General features: G+C 47.0%; 1 protein-coding gene across 1 annotated transcript in view; it reads left to right on the top strand.

Annotated features, from left to right (window-relative positions):
* Nucleotides 1-25142, top strand: part of SERINC4 (serine incorporator 4) — a 95321-nt gene that overhangs the window by 37167 nt on the left and 33012 nt on the right. The window contains exons 6-7 of the mRNA XM_073653185.1: nt 1446-1657; nt 21989-22084. Coding sequence (XP_073509286.1) covers nt 1446-1657; nt 21989-22084 — 308 coding nt within the window. The remainder of the gene's footprint in view (nt 1-1445; nt 1658-21988; nt 22085-25142) is intronic.

Genomic DNA, 25142 nt, shown 5'->3' with positions numbered 1-25142 from the left:
ATGCTTTATTTTGCTGTTACATGTACTAAAACATTGTTCCCGTTATGACTGCCAAAGCACATTTATATGGGTAACGTACAAACCAGTGAGACAACACCTGAATCTGACAGGTTCCTGTTTAGACTCGGAAAGGCCCTTCTCTGACCCTGGTCTGTCCCTGCCTGACCTTGGAGGTTGGCACCCTAAGATAACACAATGGCGCCCCCATTCGCTGGCAGCTTACCATGAATGTCCTTAGCAGCTCCTAGGACCACTAGAGTAGCAGTTCCCTAAGGGGTAAAGGAATCACACACAAAACAACTGCAACCAACACAAACTACAGCCAAGTGAATGAATCCAACAAAGTCTATCACCAGCAGGAAACTTCAGTAGGGGAAGGTATTTAAAGCTGCTCCCAAAAGATGATAGGACAGACAAACAGAGGGAATGGGAAACACCTGTTACCTAAAGCCAACAGAAACAAAGATAACAGAACTAAAACACCCAAAGAAAAAGTGTATCAGTTGTGGCTCAGTGGGAAGAGACATAGAACACAGAATCAAGGTTGGAATACAGAAGCATGACAGTTCCAATAGCATTCCGACTTGTCCGGGTGATGTTTAGCTAATTGTAGAGGGAGAGCAATGTTTTTTTTGGAGATCAGTGGCTTTCTCCTTTCAATCCTACTATGCACATCATTGTTGTTCAGTGTCCTCCTAATGGTGGACTCCTTTGTTCGTGTCATGATACACTTCCACAAATATGTTGTGTGAAGATCAGACTTTAATGGATCCCTGTTCTTTTTAGATAAAACAGGTCGCCCAATCACGTCTGATTGTCATCCCATTGATTGAAAACACCAGACTATAGTTTCACTTTCAAATTTCATGCTAATCCTAAAAGTTGACATACTTTTGCCTTTCAAAGACATGTGATATTAGATGACTTTCCTCGTTTAAAAATTTCAAAGTCTAATATTTTTGACTCATTTCTTTTCTTTGGCTCTCTTTATCTGTTTTCATGACCTGTTTTAAAATCTGTTGTAGTTTTAGGTCAAATTTATGTAGAAATATGGAAAATTCTGGATGGTTCACAAACTTTTAAGCACCACAGTATATATATATATATAAATATATATATACACAGACAAGGGACAGTTTTGACCCAAGCAGACTAGCTGGCCACTTTTGTGGATAGTGAAAGGGGATCTGGGAGAGTGAACAAATTAACATACAATCTCCTGGGCATTGGTGTCAGAGGTCACTCACTGTTAGAAGATAGTACCTGTATCCTCTGCACCTTCCTCACTAAAAATACATATGGTCAGTGCAAAGAAATATGTAGAGAGGCATTTCAGTCTTTTGGGGACTCTTGAGAATATAGCCTATTCTTGGTGATGTAACCAATGCCTATTAGGATGAAGAAATATTAAAGGTCGCAACTTGTATCTGTTTCTGTCTTCTCAGGCTAACTGGGGCATCTAAAGACAAACGCTGGTATTTTGCGGTCTTGATTGCCACGTTGCTGTTCTATTCCGTTGCCACGATGGCCTTCTATTTGCTTTATACTTACTTCACCCATCCTGCTGGCTGTGTTCTCAACAAAGGACTGATAAGCATTAACATCAGCCTGTGTCTAATCATGTCATTCATTTCCATCACTCCATGTGTACAGCTCAGTAAGTACAGTATATAGAAGAGGTTCTTACTATGTGGCTGCTTGCCTGGTAAAGACATGGAATGAAAAACATGTTACCCTTATACATTATTAGCAGAGGTTTTAGAATTTATCATTTATTCACTTATTTCTGTTGCATATATAGTGTCAGTGCCAAGTCAGTAAGAATAGCATTTTTAGAAATGATAGTCTCTTTATATATAAATCAATATATAAACTCGTATATGTATACACATATAAGTGTGTGTGTGTGTGTGTGTGTGTGTGTGTGTGTGTGTGTATATATATATATATATATATATATATATATATATTGTAATGCAGTAGGTTGCTAGCATTACTGTAAATGGTCCAGGATGTGCTTACCGGACCATGTACCTTCCCCTTTATCTGACTGGTCACATGACTGTGACATCACCCAGGTCCTGCATGCACAGTAAAGCTCTGTATACATGACTGGGACAGCACACAGGACCTATACACACAGCTGACTGATCACATGACTGTGACATCAGCAAGGTCCTGTCAGTATGTGGCTGTCTGTGCACAGCATATATATATAAACCTGCTTAATTTGAGACAGGTGTGTTCGGTGTGAGAGGCGTGAGGCCTGTTCCCCATGTGTGTGGGATACCGTGATACCGTGGAGCCTGGCAGCCTGAAGGCAAAGACTAGATCCTGTGCGGATGCTGGTGGCCTTGGAAGGCAGCGGCTTTGAAGTGAAGCCTGGTACCTGAAAGGTCGAGCCTGGATCCTGTGCGGATGTCAGTGGCCTTTGAGGGAGAGCCTGCTTGAGTAAGAGTCCTGGAAGGCAGAGCCTGGATCCTGTGTGGATGTCAGTGGCCTTTGAGGGTACGACGGCTGGAGACCCCCACCTGGGAAGCCGCAGAGCCACAGTGGTGGCAGAGTAACGGACTGAGACAGCTATACCCGGCAAAGGTAATACCCGGTGCTATATGGACATTGTGATATGAACATTGCTACTTTATTACCTTGCCGTAAGCTGTACCCTGGAGCAAGTGGGCCGGTGTGCCACTTGGCTCATGAATTGTTTATGTGTGTAAACCTGCCGGTGGCGGACTAAGATGAACTGTGTGTGAACAGCGGTTTATGAAGTGCCATAATAAACTGCAACACTGTGTGAAAAAACGTAAAGACATTGCACGTGTGCATTGATTGACGCAGCGAAGCGAGTTACCCCCAGTATGATGACGAGCGCTGCCTTACATATGGTTCGAGAATGCGGGCAACGGCAGCCCGGTTGCTAGTGGCAACGACAACCCTGGTTGCTAGGGGCAACGGCACAGGACGACGAGTGTGGATAAAGCATCTTGCGGCAACTCGGCGGGGTTGCGAAGATTCTCATCGCACTCAAATCCGGTTTTGCGGTGGCTTGGTGGGGCCACGAAAATTTTTCCAGGAGAGCGATGAAGTGCTAGTGTGAACAGTGTACCGCGATGGCTGTGAGCAAAGCAGCAGATCTGTCTGGAGCTATTGAGCGGTTGAAGGGCCGGTTGGGACCGGAGCAGGTATTTGGGAAACTTTTACTGGACATGGTGCAGGAACCGCAGGAGCTGTGGGCACCATATGGAATGGCGGCAGTGGACCATTCTATGGACTCTCCGGGGGCGCCAGTGTTGTCCCAGAGTGCCCGGGGAGGTGGTAAGAGATGTTGTGAACTGAGTCCTAAGACTACTGCTGATTTTTTGTGTAAAAATTACCCTGCCGGTGTGGTTGTTAAAAAGGGGGCGGGGTCTAAAAAAGGGGCGGATTTTCACAAGAATGTGGAGTGTAGAAAACTGAAAATTGTTACTGGTGGTGGGTTGGTGCCTCCTAAAAATGACAATGTGACCGTTGATAACGTGGTAACTCCAGTAGAAGGGGGTGACGTCAAAGTGGGAGGTGACCTGTTAGTCCACAACACCATGGGTAGTGACACAGACCCCGTAGCTGACTGTGACACTATTAAAGTAAAAAGTGAGTTCAGTCAGGAGGGGCTAGACGAGGTGAGAGAGTCCCCATCTCGTAGACGGCGCAAGGGCCACAAAAAGGTTGCTCCTGTAGACTTGGCTGAAAATAAAAATAAAGAGAGGGTAGTACTGTGTGCCTTTGCTTCAAGTGTGGATCCTCCATTAGAGGTAGAAGAGGAGGTGACGTTGCCAGTAGCAACCTCCGGTACGGTACCGAGTCAGAAGGATCTGACATCCCTGGAAGGGGAGGCGGCCAGTCGTGACCAAGAGCTGGAACCTATCGGCCAGCAGGGTCAGAGTGACGGGCAGCAATTATGTGGAAACCTGGGGAACGTGTCCTCAATCCAGTTGATCCTGGAGTCTGAACAGCAGAAAATACACCAGCTTGTGAAGGACTTACAGCGAGATCTAAAGGGAAGCAACGAGGAAATTAACCAGTGGAAGGAAATGTTCTACGCAATTAAGGAGGACCGCCGCAAAATCCAGGAAGAGGTTTTGCAGTTGAAGCTTGAGAAGGAGGCGCGGCAGAATGGTGTTTCTGGACGCGAACAAATCCTAGAACGACTGCGCAAACAGCTCAACCAGGAGCTGTGTGACTCCAAGAAGGTGTGTGGTGAACGCAGTAGGGAACTGCAACAGAGTAAGAGAGATTATGAGGATCTCCTCAAGGTGAAGGAGAAACTAGAGGAGGATAAGGTGGGTGCAGAGCAAGTGCACCAAGCGGTTGAGACCACTCTGCAAGACACCCGTGAGGAGAATGATGGTCTCCGGGGAAAGACCCTAGATCTGGAAGCTCAGGTGAAGGAGCTACAGATGTCCTGTGATGCTCTCCAGAAGGCGGAGACGTACCTTAAAGAAACAGTCAGCAAGATGGAAGCTGAGCGGAAAAAGATGGAGGAGTCTGTCGGAGAATCCACAGACCAGGGCCAGGAGTTGGCCGCTGGTGAGGGGAGGTGTGAAGCAGATACCTCCTCGAGTGATGCGAGCTTGGATGATTCGGTGGAAGTAAGAGCCGAGATCAGGGAGCTCAAGGAGTTGCTACAAACCCAGTGGACGCAAGAGAAGCATGAGAGACTGGCTATTGAGAGCCGAGTGGGCACATTGGAGACGGAGAGGTCTGAGAGAGCTCTGTTGCTGGAAGAGCAGTTGAAGCAGGAAGAGCTTCAGAGACGGGCCGCTGAGAGGCGAGTAATTGAGCTGGAAGGAGAAGTTTTGGAGCTCAAAGGTCGCCTAGCAAATTGTCACGTGGTGAACGAGGTCTCCTTGGAGAAGGGAAAAGGCAAACAAGTTGCACTTACTCCCTTAGACCCTGAGAAGGTGGACCTGAGGAGAGCTAAAAGTATGGTGTTGGAAGATAAAAGTGAAGTGGAGGTGGTCAAGACGAAAAGTTGTGAAGTGGTAGCTGTGAGTCAGCTCAGGGGAAGCATCCAGGGTGAAGAAGCTGGAAGTCAGTTGTCCCTGAAACCTGAGCTGGTTGATCGTCTGGAGACCACTGGTGAGACCGAAACGTCTCGGTACAAGTGCCTCGTAGAAGTACCCGAGGACTTGAGGGAAGAATGCACCCGTGAGTCCGTGCATGAAGAGTTTAAGAAGGCTGTGGGAGCCTGTAAGGTGTACTTGACCTCAGAAACTAAACAGCTGCTGGTCCTGTCCACGACCGAAGTCACAGTGAAGAGGGTGGCTATCCTAAGTGACATGCACTGGCGATGTGTTCGCACGAAGCGGTTTCTCCGGTTGAAGACGGAACAAGCCGTTAGACAACTGGAGCCTAGGAGAAAAGCTTACAGTATGCGTGAAGAGGTCATCCGGGCCCCTCATGTTCTGGTGAGAAAGCTCATTGGGAGAAGCGGTCGAGCCATGCAGATGATGGTCAAGAAGTCTGGTGTGGTGAAAGTAAGCAGTCCACGTGATCAACAGGACTGGATACCAGATGAAGACGGCATGGTGTCCTTCTCCGCTGTAGGAACAGAAGAAAGCCTAGAATATATACGCATGCTGATTGAGTACCGAGTGACCTACCTGCAGGAGGTAGAACAATTGAATCTCGCTAGACTGCGAGTAGATAGACAGCATCATCTGAGCAGCAGAAGATGGAAGCCGTCTAGAAATAGTGAGACCCGACAGAGAAAGGGCCCCCTAAATAACAGAACAGCTACAGCTGAAGTTAGGGACCTTTTAGGATGTCCTGAGAGTAGTGGGCGTGGGTTTAGAGGTAGTGAGACCTCCAGTAACTCCGGTTTGAGCAGCCCATACAAACGACCCAATAGAGGACGGGACAGTACGGAGTCGAACCGGACCTTAGATACCGGGGCATGCGAGTTGCGCTGCTGTATTGACCGCTGGGAGCGGGGGAGACCTGACAAAGTTACGACCCGGAAAGGTGACCTGACGAAGTCAGTGACAGTCAAATGGTAGGTCCCTAAGGAATGGGCTAATGTCATTGACTAAGGTTCCAGGGGCTGAGTAGCACAATTGTAAAGTTCATGGTCTATATGTGAGCTGGGGGTTATAATGTTATTGTGTATATTATGTGTTCAACCCCACAAGTTTGAACAGAGGGGGGGGATATGTAATGCAGTAGGTTGCTAGCATTACTGTAAATGGTCCAGGATGTGCTTACCGGACCATGTACCTTCCCCTTTATCTGACTGGTCACATGACTGTGACATCACCCAGGTCCTGCATGCACAGTAAAGCTCTGTATACATGACTGGGACAGCACACAGGACCTATACACACAGCTGACTGATCACATGACTGTGACATCAGCAAGGTCCTGTCAGTATGTGGCTGTCTGTGCACAGCATATATATATAAACCTGCTTAATTTGAGACAGGTGTGTTCGGTGTGAGAGGCGTGAGGCCTGTTCCCCATGTGTGTGGGATACCGTGATACCGTGGAGCCTGGCAGCCTGAAGGCAAAGACTAGATCCTGTGCGGATGCTGGTGGCCTTGGAAGGCAGTGGCTTTGAAGTGAAGCCTGGTACCTGAAAGGTCGAGCCTGGATCCTGTGCGGATGTCAGTGGCCTTTGAGGGAGAGCCTGCTTGAGTAAGAGTCCTGGAAGGCAGAGCCTGGATCCTGTGTGGATGTCAGTGGCCTTTGAGGGTACGACGGCTGGAGACCCCCACCTGGGAAGCCGCAGAGCCACAGTGGTGGCAGAGTAACGGACTGAGACAGCTATACCCGGCAAAGGTAATACCCGGTGCTATATGGACATTGTGATATGAACATTGCTACTTTATTACCTTGCCGTAAGCTGTACCCTGGAGCAAGTGGGCCGGTGTGCCACTTGGCTCATGAATTGTTTATGTGTGTAAACCTGCCGGTGGCGGACTAAGATGAACTGTGTGTGAACAGCGGTTTATGAAGTGCCATAATAAACTGCAACACTGTGTGAAAAAACGTAAAGACATTGCACGTGTGCATTGATTGACGCAGCGAAGCGAGTTACCCCCAGTATGATGACGAGCGCTGCCTTACAATATATATATATATATATATATACGTATATATAATATAACGCTAGATGCGTCCCTCTGTCCGAAGCCTCTATAGACTGCGCAAGCTCCCATGCACCTGCGCAGTCTGGCTCCAGACAGATGAACACATCCAGCCGTTACAGGTAAGAGGAGTGTATGGCGCCGGAGATCACGGTATGCGCAATTTCCGGCGCCATAAGGACATCCTTACCCGACCGGGAGGAGCGTTGCCGCGGCACCTCTCTTCTGGCTGGAGGCCGGGGCAGGAGTGCGGGGTCGGAATCAACACATGCGCATAGCACGCTGTGCCGATGTCATTTTACGGAAGACACATTTGCAGTGTGTCTTCAACAAAATGGCGCCGGATAGCGTGGTATTGGCATGCCCGTTCTCCGATGCCGCACTCCTCCGCTGGCCTCCGGCAGAACGGGACGCAGCGCTGGAGCACAGGGAAGAAAGGTGAGTATAAGAGTTTATTTTTTTGTGTGTGTGCGATGAGGGATACCATGCATACCAGGATAGGGCTGAGGGGGTGCCATGCATACCAGAATAGGGATGAGGGGTACCATGCATACCAGGATAGGAAAGAGGGGTGCCATGCATACCAGGATAGGGCTGAGGGGGTGCCATGCATACCAGGATAGGGATGAGGGGTACCATGCATACCAGGATAGGGATGAGGGGGTACCATTGTGAGAGTGTGAACTGTGATAGCAGCAGGAGAGCATTAGGACCCTGTGTGTTTTGCCTGGCTGAGCTCAGAGCAGGGGCCGAGCAGGAGACCCTGTGTGTTCTGAGGGTGTCTGCTGTGTGAGACGCTGGACTGGGTGTCTGAGGAGAACTGCAAGGACTGAACTGCTATAAGACTCTCTCTTTACAAGCTTTCCTGTGGGAGTTGATAACCCCTGGCCCTGGTGAAGCTGTGTCCCTGCTTAAGAACAAGTGCTGAGCTGGGGAAAGCTGTGTGGCTCTTTGGAGTTTTGTGGAAGTCCATGCTGAGTGGACTAGAGACTTTGTGCTGAAGGAGCCAAGTGTCGAGTGAGAGTGAAAGAGATTGAGGATATCATCTCTGTGACAGAGCGCGTGGTCGGTGGTCTGGAAAACAGTGAGTGACTGTGAGAGGAGAGAAGGGGTCCGGTGCCATTCACATTGAGAGGATACTGACAAGCCTTGTGAAGAGTTCTTCCCAGACCTTAACCTGAGGCTACATGACTAAAGTCCCCGGCGTGTGGGCTCGGCATCGGCCGACAAGACAAGGAACCTTTGCTGTTTTTGTGAACGTTGCTTTTTATTTGGTGGCAAAGTTTTCCGGGACTAGCTGCAGCTACCGAGATTCACAGGCCTGTGATAGACCACATCTGAGGTTAACGGTACCGCAACTTTAAGATACCCGGGTATCCCTATACTAGGGGAATAAGAGAAATTGGTATACACTGTGTTCCAAATTATTATGCAAATAATATTTTCTCAGATTTTCCCAAATTACCTATATGAATTGCAGTCATTGTAATTTTCCAGTCAAATAACCATTAGAGTACAATTGAAAGGTTTTTGTACAAACTGCCTATGATAACAGTATATTTTTAAAAAAATAAAAAACTCAAACTGCACTCAAAATGCATGTTCCAAATTATTATGCACAGCAGAGGTTTCAACCTTTTCATTTTAATACAGAACAAAAAAATGGTCATTTTTGAAATTATAAGCATTAGCAGGTTATTACAAACTGAAATCAAACAGTTTTCAACTCAAAACTTTATTCTAGGTGATGTTACATTTGCACATAGGACCCCTTGTTCGAAAGGAGCTTCTGAACTCTCTCGTCCATTGAATTTGTCAGGTTTTGGATGGTTTCTGCTTTAATTGTTTTGCATGAGGACAGAATACCCTCCCAGAGCTGTTGCTTAGATGTGAACTGCCTCCCGCCATCATAGACACTCCTTTTGATGATGCTCCAGAGGTTCTCAATGGGGTTGAGGTCAGGGGAGCATGGGTGCCACACCATAAGTTTGTCCCCTTTTATGCCCATAGCAGCCGGAGATGCAGATGTGTTATGTGCAGCATGAGACGGGGCATTATCATGCATGAAATTATCTCGATGGTCCAGATGGATGGAGTGGAGGATGGCTGGTTGATGGCCACCCCATGCAAACATGGCTACGGCGCTAACAAGGAGGAGGTGGAGTAATGTTTTGGGCTGGAATCATGGGGAGAGAGATTGTCGGCCCTTTTAGGATCGCTGAAGGGGTAAAGATGAACTCCATAATGTATGTTGAGTTTCTCAAACAGCACTTCCTTCCATGGTTCAAGAAGAAGAACCGTGCATTCCGCAGCAAGATCATTTTCATGCATGATAATGCCCCGTCTCATGCTGCACATAACACATCTACATCTCTGGCTGCTATGGGCATAAAAGGGGACAAACTTATGGTGTGGCACCCATGCTCCCCTGACCTCAACCCCATTGAGAACCTCTGGAGCATCATCAAAAGGAGTGTCTATGATGGCAGGAGGCAGTTCACATCTAAGCAACAGCTCTGGGAGGGTATTCTGTCCTCATGCAAAACAATTGAAGCAGAAACGATCCAAAACCTGACAAATTCAATGGACGAGAGAGTTCAGAAGCTCCTTTCGAACAAGCGGTCCTATGTGTAAATGTAACATCACCTAGAATAAAGTTTTGAGTTGACAACTGTTTGATTTCAGTTTGTAATAACCTGCTAATGCTTATAATTTCAAAAATGACCATTTTTTTTCTTTATTAAAATGAAAAGGTTGAAAACTCTGCTGTGCATAATAATTTGGAACATGCATTTTGAGTGCAGTTTGAGTTTTTTATTTTTTTAAAAATATACTGTTATCATAGGCAGTTTGTACAAAAACCTTTCAATTGTACTCTAATAGTTATTTGACTGGAAAATTACAATGACTGCAATTCATATAGGTAATTTGGGAAAATCTGAGAAAATGTTATTTGCATAATAATTTGGAACACAGTGTAGTTTCATGCATTGTTATTGTTAATAGTGGTAGGATTGTACTCCGTGTGCCATCTCAGGGGTCCCTATAGAACACCCTCACTAGATTGACACAGTGTTTAGGTAAAATTGTTCCAGATCTTTAGAATAATTCCCATAAACTGGAAACCTTAAGATTGGCACATTGATTTCAGCTTTTGCTGATTGTGTGTATTTAGTAGAGACAGTGTCCCAGGTAGAACCTGAGACTGATTTATGCAATACTGAATTTTAGTCTGATTCCTGTTTTAGTAAAGAAAGTGTTGTTTATTTCTGTCTCTGTCTCAGTTTGTGACTCACTGGATTCCTCTTGGACCTCCGGTCGTTACATTTTTGGCGTAGTCGGCAGGATCCAGTGCTTGTCATGGGCGGAGGCGAGGGAAGAAATGATTCTGCCGCACCAGCAGCCCCCCCGCTGGTAGCAGAACCCCTGGCAGCCGCGACGACTGTGGGAGGATATATGGCGGTAGGAGCTTTACTCCAGCACATGCCGAAATACGACGGGCGTAACGGCATATATACAGGGTGGTTCAAAAGTAGGTGGACAGAAAATAATAACATTTATTTTGAATTATATATAAAATTATATTTACTAACACAAGCATAACACTGACAATTAAATTTTGTTTGGAACAATAATACAAAAGCCCTTAAATTTTATCAACGCAGGTGCTCAAACTGTTTTCCATTACAATTTGCACAGCTTTGAAGTCTGCCCCTTATGCTTCAACAAACTTTTTTGCACAAGTCTCTTTGGGTATTAATTTCTTGAAATGCATCTCTTATGTAATTTTTCAAATCACTGACACTTTTTGGTTTTCGACTATAAACTTTGTCCTTGAGTACTCCCCAAAACAAAAAATCCATTGGGGTCAAGTCTGGTGAACGTGCCGGCCAATCAAGTGGGCCTCTTCGGCCAATCCATTTATTAGGAAATGTTTCATCAAGATACTCACGGACTACTCTTGAATAATGTGGAGGGGCCCCATCTTGTTGGAAATAAAGGTCATTTGAATTAGGCTGTTGCTGTAACTGGGGAACAACTTGATTCATTAGAATCAAGAGAATGCCAAGAGTGTGCAAAGCAGTCATCAAAGCAAAAGGTGGCTACTTTGAAGAACCTAGAATATAAGACATATTTACAGTTGTTTCACACTTTTTTGTTAAGTATATAATTCCACATGTGTTAATTCATAGTTTTGATGCCTTCAGTGTGAATGTACAATTTTCAAAGTCATGAAAATACAGAAAAATCTTTAAATGAGAAGGTGTGTCCAAACTTTTGGTCTGTAATATATGTAGATTTACAGGTCAAAAGTGTGCCTTGATCTTATTGGAATGTGGGCAATGTAGACTCAGACTAAGAGCAGCAAAACCACAAAGGAACACATATGGAAACAAAAAGTAAAGAAACACATGTGAAACAAACCAAAATATGTGCTTAACCTTAGATCTCTCAAAGTCCCCCTTTTATTCTGACGACAGCTTTTCTCACTCTTGACATTCTCTCAAGCTGCTTCATCGGATAGTCACCTGAAATGGTTTCCAATGAACAGGTATGCCTCATCAAGAGCTAATTTCTGGAATTATTGACCTTCAGAAAGTGTTTGCAACCATCAGGTGTGTTTTGCACAGTCAGTGTTGGTACACAGTTCTATGCAGTAAAACTATTAGTAGATCCCTATTCCACAACTGTTCTAAGCCAGAATATTGGAAAACCCTCTCAAATATGTAAAGGAAAATGACAGTTCATCATTACTTTAAGACATGAAGGTCAGTTAATCTGGAAATTTGCTAGAACCTTGAAGGTTTCCTCAAGTGCAATCATGAAAACCATCAATCGCTAGGATGAAACTGGCTCTCATGAGGACCACCCCAGGAAAGCAAGACCAGGAATGACCTCTAGTGCAGAGGATAACTTCATCAGAGTTAACAGCCTCAGAAATCACAAATTGACAGCACTTCAGATACCAACAGTCATGATTGATTCATATATATCAAGGGGCAGACACATGTCAACATCAACTGCATCATCAAGCAGGCCTTCATGGTCAAAGTGCAGAAATGAAGCTACTTTGGACCGAGGATTTACTAAAAACTGCAAACAAAAATAGACTTGGTTTTGGCCAAGCAACACAAGGACTAGACATAAGGTCTATGGAAATCTGTACTGTGGTCTGATGAATCAAAATTTGAGATTTGTTGATACTAAGCCTGATGTCTTTGTGATATACAGAAAAGTTGAGGAGATGATTTCCACGTGTGTGTTGCCAACCATGAAGCATGAAGGAGAAGGTGTGGAGGTGCTTGCCGATTACACTGTGAGTGATTTTGTTATGGGTCCGGGTGGTGGAACCTCTGTGCCAAGGTGCAAGTAGGGACCCAGAGGGGCGTGACTAAGTATCCACCCGAACCGACCCTGGTCGTACGGCAGCTAACGACACTGTAACCAGGAAGGATCCGGGCTGAGGGACCAGGTGCTACTCTGGGGACGACCTTGTAAGAGAGCAGGTGGCTCCCACGGGTCAGATGGCTGGGACTGACCGGTATGGCGGATGGACACGGCAAGCAAGCGGAAGTCTCTGGTAGCAGACAGGTGGTCACAGTTCGAGAAAGCAGGGCAAGTAGCAGTCTTTAGGTTTACCAGGAAGGTGGTCACAGCAAGTGACGACAGGGTCTCCAGGCAGGCTGGCAGGAAACGGGCAGGTGCTCCCAGGTGAGCGGGCAGACAGACGAGGCGGGTAACTGGCCGGTAACTGGTGGACGCTCCCAGGTGAGCCGGCAGACAGATGAGGCAGGTAACAGGTGGGCGCTCCCAGGTGAGCGGTCTGACAGACAAGGCAGGCGGATGCTCCCAGGTGAGCGGACAGATAGCCAAGGCAGGTAACAGGCAGGTAACAGGTGAGCGCTCCAGGTGAGCAGGCTGGCAGGCTCGGCAGGTAACGGACAGATAACAGGCTGGCAGGCAGGACGAGAAGTCAGGCTAACAGCGGGACCTGAGGGCTGAAGCACAGATCAGACACAGTGCAAACAACTTTGCTCGGGCACCAGCGAGGCAAGGAGCGCTGGAGGACGCTGCGGGCTGAACAGGAAGGTGAGAGGGACGGCGTCTCTGCCTAGCAGGAGGCAGAGACGCCGATGCAACAGTACCCCCCCTTTAGGCCCCCCCTTTTTTAGGCCAGAGAGAAATTTCTCAAGGAGAAGCGGGGCGTTGATGTTCTCCCTGGGTTCCCAAGTTCTATCCTCAGGACCAAACCCCTTCCAATCCAACAGAAAAAAGGTTCTCCCTCTTACCCTCTTGGTGGCCAGGATACTCTCCACTTCAAAGACGTCCTCAGCAGAAACCGGAGTAGGAGGAGTACCTGGATTGTCGGAAAAAATGTTAAGGACAACGGGTTTGAGGAGGGATACGTGGAAGGAGTTGGGAATACGTAGGGTGGCCAGGAGTTTTAATTTATAGGCCACTGGGTTAATTTGCCTGAGGACTTCGAAGGGTCCGATGAACCGAGGACCCAACTTGTAGGAGGGTACTTTGAGCCGCACATATTTGGAAGAGAGCCAAACCTTGTCTCCCGGACGGAATTTAGGTGGATCCAGACGTCTCTTATCAGCATATCTCTTCATCTGCTCGGAGGACAGAAGAAGAGCGGACCTGGTACTCTCCCAAATAGAAGAAAATTCGCTGACAAGAGACTCTGCTGCAGGGTTGTCCACAGAAGCGGAGACAGGAACTGGAATCCGGGGATGTTGGCCTCCGACTATAAAGAACGGGGATTTGGAAGAGGATTCGCTCTCATGGTTATTATAAGAGAACTCGGCCCATGGTAGGAGATCCACCCAATCCGAATGGTGGGCATTAACGAAGTGCCGGAGGTAGCTGGTCAGGATCTGATTGATCCGCTCCACTTGACCATTGGATTGTGGGTGGTAAGCGGGGGAGAAATCCAGGGTGACGTCTAGCAGCTTACATGTGGCTCTCCAGAAGCGTGAGGTGAACTGAACCCCACGATCCGACACAATGTGGAGGGGTAGACCATGGAGACGGAAGATGTGGCGGATAAAGTCTTTTGCCAGCTCGGGTGCAGATGGGAGACCAGGCAGGGGAATGAAGTGGGCCATTTTAGAAAAGCGGTCAACGACCACCCAAATGACTGTACAACCGGCAGAAACAGGAAGATCAGTGATAAAGTCCATAGCAATGTGCTGCCATGGAGCAGCAGGTACGGGCAGGGGCAGGAGATGGCCAGCTGGTAGATGTCTGGGAACTTTGTTACGGGCACAGGATGAATAGGCCGCGACGAAGTCTACAACGTCCTTATGCAGGGTAGGCCACCAGTAATGCCGGGTAATGAGCTGAGAGGTCTTCTTTTGGCCAGCATGGCCAGCTAGTTTAGAAGAATGTCCCCAGCGAAGAACCCTCTCCCGATCTGGTATTGCTACAAACGTCTTACCGGGTGGAAGACGAGTCAGATCCAAGGGGGCCACATTCATCACCTTGGAGGAGTCAATGATGTGCGTAGGCTCCTCTTCTTGATCGGAGGACAGGAAGGACCGGGACAAGGCATCAGCTTTGATGTTCTTGTCCGCCGGGCGGAAATGAAGAATGAAGTCGAAGCGGGCAAAAAACAACGACCACCGGGCCTGGCGAGGATTGAGTCTCTGGGCATTTTGGAGATATGCTAGGTTTTTGTGATCCGTGTAGATGATTACCGGGTAACGAGCCCCTTCTAGCAGATAGCGCCACTCCCCCAGTGCCAATTTGACGGCTAGCAATTCACGGTCTCCTATGGAGTAGTTGCGCTCAGACGAGGAGAAGATTTTGGAGAAGAAGCCGCAGGTTACCATTCTCCCGGTAGAAGATTTTTAAGTGAGTACCGCTCCGGCTCCGGAGGAGGAGACATCAACCTCCAAGTAGAATTGTTTATTACAGTCTGGACGATGCAGGATGGGGGCAGAGGCGAAGGCTCTCTTTAAGGAAAGGAAGGCCTCCTCGGCTTCAGGCGACCATACCTTGGGATTTGCCCCCTTACGGGTAAGCGCAGATATGGGAGCTGTCCGGGACGAGAAGTGTGGGATGAAAACACGATAGTAATTGGCGAAGCCCAGGAATCGCTGTATCGCCTTCAAACCTTCTGGACGGGGCCATTTTAGAACAGAAGAGAGCTTCTCAGGATCCATTTGCAGACCTGTCTGGGAGATAACATAGCCCAAGAATGAAAGGAAGGTCTGGTCGAAGAGGCACTTCTCGTATTTGGCATAGAGGTGGTTCTGCCGAAGCCTAAGCAGGACCTGACGAACATCCCTCCGGTGTGTGGGGAGATCCAGAGAGAAGACCAAGATATCATCCAGGTAAACCACTACGCAGGAGGTCACGGAAGATGTCGTTGACCAGCTCTTGAAAGACAGCGGGGGCGTTACAGAGACCAAAGGGCATCACAAGGTACTCATTGTGACCGTCCCGGGTATTGAATGCTGTCTTCCACTCGTCTCCTTGATGGATACGGACCAGGTTATACCCTCCTCGTAGATCCAGCTTGGAGAAGATCCTGGCGCCCTTGAGATGGTCAAATAATTCGGAGATGAGCGGCAGGGGGTATTTGTTTTTTACAGTGATTAGATTGAGTCCTCTGTAGTCAATACAGGGACGTAACGAGCCATCTTTCTTTTTGACAAAGAAGAATCCGGCTCCAACAGGGGAGGTAGATTTTTGGATAAATCCCCTAGCCAGATTTTCTTCAATGTATTCAGACATGGCCTGGGTTTCGGCCGCAGACAACGGGTAGATACGCCCACGGGGAGGAGTGGCGCCAGGTACCAGGTCGATCGGGCAGTCATATGGCCTATGGGGTGGCAACGTCTCTGCTTCCTTTTTACCGAAGACGTCCGCATAGAGCCAGTATGGAGCCGGGAGACCGGGTAGATTAGCTGGAGTAGGCGGAGGGCGAGCTGGGCGGACCGGAACCAGGCAGGTCTTATGGCAGTCAGGACCCCACCAGAGTACTTCGCCGGAACGCCAGTTCAATACGGGTTCATGTGTCTGGAGCCAAGGTAGACCTAGCAACAGGGAGTGAGAGAGTCCGGATAGCACATGGAAGGAGATCTTCTCAGAGTGCAGCATTCCCACCTGCAGAGTTAAGAGTTCAGTGACGAGCAGGATGGGTACTGGAAGGAGTTTACCATCCACGGAGGCAACTGACAAAGGTCCAGTGAGAGGCTTGGTGGGAATACGGTATCTCTCTACTAAGGACTGGGAGATGAGGTTCCCAGCCGCTCCAGAGTCCAGGTGAGCGATTTCAAAGTGCCGATCCTCTCCCCAGGAGAGAGAGACAGACAAAGTCAGGGAGGGAGAGGACTTACTTTTGTCTAGGACGACCTCTCCGAGCGATCCTAGACACCGGCGTTTCCCGGCCTCTCCGGGCAGGAACGGATCAGGTGCTCCTTGCTGCCACAATAGAAACAGCTCCCCTCGGCCCGGCGTGACTCCTGGCAGGATTTGACCAACTTGGTCTGATCGACCTGCATGGGCTCGGGTGAGTGCGCCCGGGAAGTGACTGAAGAAGAGACTGGTCTCTGGAAGTTAGGAGCAAGGCGGGGAAACCTTCTCTCACGGGTGGTTTCCTTGGTACGTTCCTGGAACCGGATGTCAATCCGGGTAGCAAGTGACACCAGGTCGTCCAGGGTGGTAGGGATGTCCCGACCGGCAAGTTCATCTTTAATCCGACCGGAAAGACCCTCCCAGAAGACGGACAGCAGGGCCTCGTTATCCCAGGCAAGCTCAGAAGCGAGGGTACGGAACCGTATGGCATATTGGCCTACGGTGAGACTCCCTTGGCGGAGACGTAGCAGAGAGGAGGCTGACGAGGTCTTTCGTCCCGGTTCATCGAAGACTTTCCGGAAAGCAGTGATGAAAGCTGACAAGTTGGATACTAGGGGATCCCCTCTCTCCCACAGGGGATTTAGCCAAGCCAGTGCTTCCCCAGTGAGATGGGACATGATGAAAGCCACTTTGGCCCGGTCAGTGGTAAAGTGATGTGCCAAGAGTTCAAAGTGCAGGGTGCACTGGTTTATGAAGCCCCGAGCTTGAGCGGGGTCGCCTCCGAAACGAGGAGGTGCAGAAAGCCGGGGTCCGGAGCAGGATGCCATGGTATTGATGGGCAGCGGCACTGCCGGGGTGCGAGTCGTGCAACTAGCGGTGGTTGCTGGTGAAGCAGTCAGTGTGTCCAGGCGGGAGTTGACATTCCGCAGGTGGTTCAGGATGGACTCCTGCTGGGATCTCTAATGGGAGACTTCCTGGTATAGGTCAGAGAGCGAGGGAGCTTGGGTGCCACTGGGTTCCATGGCCCGAGCAAACTGTTACGGGTCCGGGTGGTGGAACCTCTGTGCCGAGGTGCAAGGAGGGACCCAGAGGGGCGTGACTAAGTATCCACCCGAACCGACCCTGGTCGTACGGCAGCTAACGACACCGTGATCAGGGAGGATCCGGGCTGAGGGACCAGGTGGTACTCTGGGGACGACCTTGTAAGAGAGCAGGTGGCTCCCACGGGTCAGATGGCTGGGACTGACCGGTATGGCAGATGGACATGGCAAGCAGGCGGAAGTCTCTGGTAGCAGACAGGTGGTCACAGTTCGAGAAAGCAGGGCAAGTAGCAGTCTTTAGGTTTACCAGGAAGGTGGTCACAGTAAGTGACGGCAGGGTCTCCAGGCAGGCTGGCAGGAAACGGGCTGGTGCTCCCAGGTGAGCGGGCAGACAGATGAGGCGGGTAACTGGCCGGTAACTGGTGGGCGCTCCCAGGTGAGCCGGCAGACAGACGAGGCAGGTAACTGGCAGGTAACAGGTGGGCACTCCCAGGTGAGCGGTCTGACAGACAAGGCAGGCGGATGCTCCCAGGTGAGCGGACAGATAGCCAAGGCAGGTAACAGGTGAGCGCTCCAGGTGAGCAGGCTGGCAGGCTCGGCAGGTAACGGACAGATAACAGGCTGGCAGGCAGGACGAGAAGTCAGGCTAGCAGCGGGACCTGAGGGCTGAAGCACAGATCAGACACAGTGCAAACAACTTTGCTCGGGCACCTCCATTTTGAAGGAGGTGCCTTATATATGGGAAGTCCTCCGGCAATTGGCTGGGGACTCCTTAGGACGACGCGCGCGGCCCCTTTAAGAGAAGGGGAGCGCGCGCGCGCCCCAAGCACGGTGCCCGGGAAGGAGCGCGTGCCGGCAGCAGCGAGGGAAGGAGCGCTGGAGGACGCTGCGCGCTGAACAGGAAGGTGAGAGGGACGGCGTCTCTGCCTAGCAGGAGGCAGAGACGCCGATGCAACAGATTTATTCCAAATTCAAAGCACCCGGGGATCGAGTGCTGCATCAGATGAAATGGCCTCCACAATTACTCGAACTCAACCAAATTCAAATGGTTTGGGATGAGTCGAACTGTAGCGTGAAGGCAAAGCTGCAAACAAGTGCACATCACCCCCTAGGGAACTCCTGACAACCTGATGAAGCTCCTTGAGAAAATGCCAAGGGGTGTAAAACCTTGAGAAATTTAAGGCTTAACACTAATTTTGGTTTGTTTCACAAGTTTCTTTACTTCTTGATTCCGTATGTGACCCCACATAGTCTTCCTTCCTTCAGTCTGAATCTACAATGTGCACATTCCTATAAGGACAAGGAAAACCATTGCATAAACAATGTGTCCAAACTTTTGAACGGAACTGTATGTACATATAGATATATATATATAGTTTTGTAGTTGAGAACTATAAGGTAGGTTTTCCTAGAGATTCTATTTTTTGACCACCTAACCTCAATTCAGCAGCTAGCGCCAAAATTACATGACACAAAATCGAATGAGAGAACAACTTAACTGCCACTTTATCTCCAATTGCGGAAAACAGGGTTTTGCATAGTGAGATTTTTTTCCCCTATGAGATTTTAAAGTGGGACAAGGAGTGGCCGAGGTTCCTGGCGGATGCTAATTTCCCCTTACAATGTTTATGGGGGAGCTATCATATATCTATGGTTTTCTTAGTGCTTTGACTGCAAAATTTCCTGCATTGACTAACCCATACATCTACCTGCTTCTTGATCTCAGAAAATGTAAGGCACCTTTATGACTGGATGATTTTGTAAAAACCACTTGGCCATTAACAGCCAAGCAAGTCATTTACAATTTATTTCTGATCCTCGTTAAAGCCCAGGCGAAACGCGCGTTGGATTCAGGTCTTACGGGTCAGTACAGCTCTGTTATTTGTATCAACTTACACTCTGTCTTATTATACACTCTGCTGCCTCATTGATTGTTTTGCACTGTGAGTCTATCTACTAACACTTTGTATCTTATGTAAACCTCACATGATTAATTGCAGTGCGGATCTTTTATATATTTGCAGCACGTGACTAAATTTGATTCATTAGTGAACATTTTTTGTACTATAGCTGTCAAATCCCGGTGACCTTTGTTTGTGTTGCTTCCCTTCCCTTATTATATTTATGTATTTTTCATTGTTTTTAATATATTAATAATAAATGTTATATTTTATATATTATTGTCCAGGTGTCATATTATAGGTTTTCTGTAGTCCATATATGTCAAACGCTGGCCCGTGGGCCAAATCTGTCCGTCAGGGTGATTAACTATTTGGCCTGCGATGCCATATAAAGGACTATGTGGGGGCATTATACTGTATGGAGGACTATGTGGGGGCCATTATACTGTATGGAGGACTATGTGGGGGTCATTATACTGTATGGAGGACTATGTGAGGCCATTATACTGTATGGAAGACTATGAGGCCGTTATACTGTATGGGAGGACTATGTGGGGTCATTATCCTGTATGGAGGACTATATGGGGCACATTATACTGTATGGAGGACTATGTGGGACCATTATTCTGTATGAAGGACTATGTGGGGCTCAGTATACTCTATGGAACGACTATGTGGGAGACATTATACTGTATGGAGGACTATGTGAGGTCCATTATACTGTATGGAGGACTATGTGGGGCCCATTATACTGCATGGAGCACTATGTAGGGCCCATTATTCTCTATGGAGAACTATGTGGGTTCATTATTCTGTATGGAGGACTATTTGGGGCCATTATCCTGTATGGAGGACTATATGGGGCCCATTGTACTGTATGGAGGACTATGTAGGGCCATTATACTGTATGGAGAACTATGTGGGGCTCGTTATACTCTATGGAACGACTATGTGAGGCCCATTATTCTGTATGGAGGACTATGTGAGGCCCATTATTCTGTATGGAGGACTATGTGGGGGCCATAATACTGTATGGAGGACTATGTGGGCCCATTATGCTGTATGAAGGACTATGTGCTGCCATTATACTGTATGGAGGACTATGTGGGCCCATTATACTGTGTGGAGGACTGTATGGGGATCACAGTTGGGGCATGATACTGTGGTGGGGTCACCATACTTTTCCAGGGGAATTGAGGGGGGTACAGTAGAGTTGTCATACTGTGCATGTAGAGTGTACTGTGGAGGAATTCACTGTGGGGGTATCATACTGTGTTTGGGGGGCACTTTTGTTGGCATCATACTTTATGGGGGCAATGAAAGGGCAATCTAGGGGCTTCGACAGGAGGAAAATTACTTTGTAAGGGCTGCAAAGTTGTGAGACATGCTCTTCTGTGACCCACCGTATATTAAGTTGTTGTTTTTTTTGGAGGGGGGTGTGGGGCCCAATTAGAACTTCTGCTATGGGACCCCATGGTTTCTATGTTAGCCCTTGCCTGCGAGGAAATACCCAATGCTCCGAACATATGGTCTGTCTCAAGATTTATTAATTAAAATGTTTGTGGGGCAACCCCTTTAAGTTTGTTTCCATATTTGATCATAAGGAAAAACTTCCTCAATTGAGGAAGTTGGCCCACGACTTTGTCCAAGTTTTTAATTTTTGCCCTCTGTGTATTTGAGTTTGACATCCCTGCTCTAGTCAGTTACTAAAACCCACTCAGCTAGCATAAGTCATCATAGTACACTTTATTATACAATTCTGCAATCAAAAATTGTATTGACATTACACTTCACTTTAATGATAACATCTTCAGGGGATGCTAGTCATCTTTACACTCTGTTACACCAGGACACCAAGGCTACAAGGAACCAGTGCTACTATTGTAGTGCCTTTCTCATTACATTATTTTTAGAATTTTTAGTTGTAAATTCAATGATAGTTATTATAAGAATATAACAATATTTCAATGTAATGGTTTTACAAAAAATATGCAAAACTCCACGCCCTGGGCCTCGTGCACCACATGTCTTTTATTTTAAAGCCTGATCTTGGAGAATAACAGGGAATCTGAATGATTGTATAGGCACCACTGACACTTTTTAGAATAGTGTTTATGTCTGAGATCCTATATGTATATAATCCCATGACAAGCTGTGTTCTTCCTCAGCAGTGTGAATGATAGCTGCAGATCTCCAGCTGTTTGGGTCAGTCTGATAACTTCTTGCCCTCTGAACTTGCAAAGAAATAAGCAGACTAGATTTATGTATAAACTATTCTTCTAAATCCCATAAGGGCCCACCGCTCCCAGCATACCTTCTAGGAATCCCATTGGCACAAATCATATAGTGGGGCCATGTGAGGTCATGACTTTGCCTACTTAGCATGTGAATGGTTTACTTGTATCATGACATTTGTTCCAAAGGGGGCTTTGAATATCCGTACATTTGATGTTGCATCCCCTGCTGTTTCAAGAGTACAAGGATTTTTCCTGTTTAGAAGCCATGATATTGGAATGATACTATGCTTTATACATTGCTTTACAGCGTACCTGTCATTTCCATTATATGAATAGGTATATAATAGTAATACTTGTTTTTCGTTTTGCAGAGCAACCTCGATCAGGACTGCTACAAGCCTCAATCATTAGCTGCTATGTCACATACCTTACCTTTTCAGCCCTGTCCAGTCGGCCTCCAGAGAGAGGTCAGTGGAAATCTAAATTGAATTGATCTAGACTGCAGCATTCATTTATCTCATTTTACCATATTGATTGAATGGAAAATTGCATTAGGAAAAGTTCCCCCCATAAAATCATAGCAAATGCTTTCTAGTGTTTATAAAACTATCAAAATAACGGTAGAGAAGACCCTGGTGGACCTATCTAGGCTTGCACAAGATCGGTCGTCCATCAAGTCGACATGGCTCAAGATCGCGCTGAAGGTTGCTTAAAATAAATAAATAGTCATACAGATGACCACTTTCCACTGTCGATCCCTTTTATCCTGTGTGTACAAGAACTAATTGTGGTTTCATGCACTTGCCATGTCCTTGGTTGAACCTTTGTATTGTAGGGCTGTCAGCCTGTTTATATGTGTCTGTATGAGATGACAATGACATCCCCTTCCCTATTCTTGGTAATAATGGGGATTGTATTCACGGTGGGGGTTTTATATCAGTCTCCCAGATAGATCAAACAGTGATTGTCAACACATTATACTGAAACTTGGCCATTCTGCCACAGGACAAGTTCACAACCAGCAGAACAGTCTTCTTTCTATTCCTTTTCACATTAATTTCCTTGCCTGAGGCTGCTGTTTCCTCTGTATGACTTTCTCTTTGCATCCTTTCCTTATCATTTATTTTGTCACCATTTTTTATCCGTTCTGATATCATGTTCTACTTGCAAACCAGCAACTTCGTTACTTCCCATGGTTTTCCCATATCTTAGTTGCAGCCCAGATGATGCCTCTTACAAAGTTATAAAGATTTGCAAATATTTGTTTAAAAATTAAAAGGAAATACTCCTGGGGTATATAGCTGCCCGGATAGGGTCCCACCCCATAAATAACAGTATCGAATGAACCCGGCATTTTTAGGAAGAAGAAGAAGAAAATATTTTTCTCCGCCATCCAAAGAACTGTAGTGTAAGAAATGTGACGTTTAAATCTCAATGACTTTCATCAGATAAGCACGGGTGTTGGATGGAGCAGTGAAAGCTGTATGTAGTCAAGTTAGTAGGTGTGAAGGATCTCCACTGTGCCTCCTGCCTGACGTCGCTATTATGTCAGACGGATCATGTGATATGGATCCGCACTTTGCACCAACGTGACGTTCTGCACCCCCTTCCCCGAGGATATGTAAGGTCAGATTGGTACAGTTTTACACAGACACTCTCTGTCAGCACGGGTTCAGGAAGGCACAGGGAGTGAGAGCAGGTGGCCCACACAGTCACTAACGCGGCACAACACTTGCTCACACCCCTGAGAGGCCCCTTCCACTAGCCCCAGTGAAAACAGAACCTTATTAGCCTGGTAGAGCCGCCACCAGTTCCAATTCGATATAAGCCCTGGTCCGTTAATGGGAATTATATCGGGGCAGAAACCAGCCCGGTAGCATGAGAATTAACCAAACAACGGACGTGTGGATTTGTGGATCGTGATAAAAGAGCAGCACAAGGTTAAATTATATATTTAATCGTCTTAAGGGCACACTAGACAATACACTATATACACAAGGGTTATACATACAGTACAGACCAAAAGTTTGGACACACCTTCTCATTTAAAGATTTTTCTGTATTTTCATGACTATGAAAATTGTACATTCACACTGAAGGCATCAAAACTATGAATTAACACATGTGGAATTATATACTTAACAAAAAAGTGTGAAACAACTGAAAATATGTCTTATATTCTAGGTTCTTCAAAGTAGCCACCTTTTGCTTTGATGACTTCAAGAGGCAGTCACTGAAAATGGTCTTCCAACAATCTTGAAGGATTTCCCAGAGAGTTGACTCTGCGGTCCAGCTCACCCCAAACCATCTCGATATGGTTCAGGTCTGGTGACTGTGGAGGCCAGGTCATCTGGCGTAGCACCCCATCACTCTCCTTCTTGGTCAAATAGCCCTTACACAGCCTGGAGGTGTGTTTGAGGTCATTGTCCTGTTGAAAAATAAATGATGGTCCAACTAAACGCAAACCGGATGGAATAGCTTGCTGCTGCAAGATGCTGTGGTAGCCATGCTGGTTCAGTATACCTTCAATTTTGAATAAATCCCCAACAGAGTCACCAGCAAAGCACCCCCACACCATCACACCTCCTCCTCCATGCTTCATGGTGGGAACTAGTCATGTAGAGTCCATCCGTTCACCTTTTCTGCGTCTCACAAAGACACGGTGGTTGGAACCAAAGATCTCAAATTTGGACTCATCAGACCAAAGCACAGATTTCCACTGGTCTAATGTCCATTCCTTGTGTTCTTTAGCCCAAACAAGTCTCTTCTGCTTGTTGCCTGTCCTTAGCAGTGGTTTCCTAGCAGCTATTTTACCATGAAGGCCTGCTGCACAAAGTCTCCTCTTAACAGTTGTTGTAGAGATGTGTCTGCTGCTAGAACTCTGTGTGGCATTGACCTGGTCTCTAATCTGAGCTGCTGTTAACCTGCGATTTCTGAGGCTGGTGACTCGGATAAACTTATCCTCAGAAGCAGAGGTGACTCTTGGTGTTCCTTTCCTGGGGCGGTCCTCATGTGAGCCAGTTTCTTTGTAGCTCTTGATGGTTTTTGCAACTGCACTTGGGGACACTTTCAAAGTTTCCCAATTTTTCGGACTGACTGACCTTCATTTCTTAAAGTAATGATGGCCACTCATTTTTCTTTACTTAGCTGCTTTTTACTTGCCATAATACAAATTCTAACAGTCTATTCAGTAGGACTATTAGCTGTGTATCCACCAGACTTCTGCACAACACAACTGATGGTCCCAACCCCATTTATAAGGCAAGAAATCACACTTATTAAACCTGACAGGGCACACCTGTGAAGTGAAAACCATTTCCGGTGACTACCTCTTGAAGCTCATCAAGAGAATGCCAAAAGTGTGCAAAGCAGTCATCAAAGCAAAAGGTGGCTACTTTAAAGAACCTAGAATATAAGACATATTTTCAGTTGTTTCACACTTTTTTGTTAAGTATATAATTCCACATGTGTTAATGCATAGTTTTGATGCCTTCAGTGTGAATGTACAATTTTCATAGTCATGAA

The sequence above is a fragment of the Phyllobates terribilis genome, unplaced genomic scaffold, assembly GCF_046119375.1.
Source record: "Phyllobates terribilis strain yellow unplaced genomic scaffold, ASM4611937v1 Scaffold_11__3_contigs__length_659146591, whole genome shotgun sequence".
NCBI lineage: Eukaryota > Metazoa > Chordata > Amphibia > Anura > Dendrobatidae > Phyllobates > Phyllobates terribilis.
This window is presented reverse-complemented; position numbering and strand designations above follow the sequence as displayed.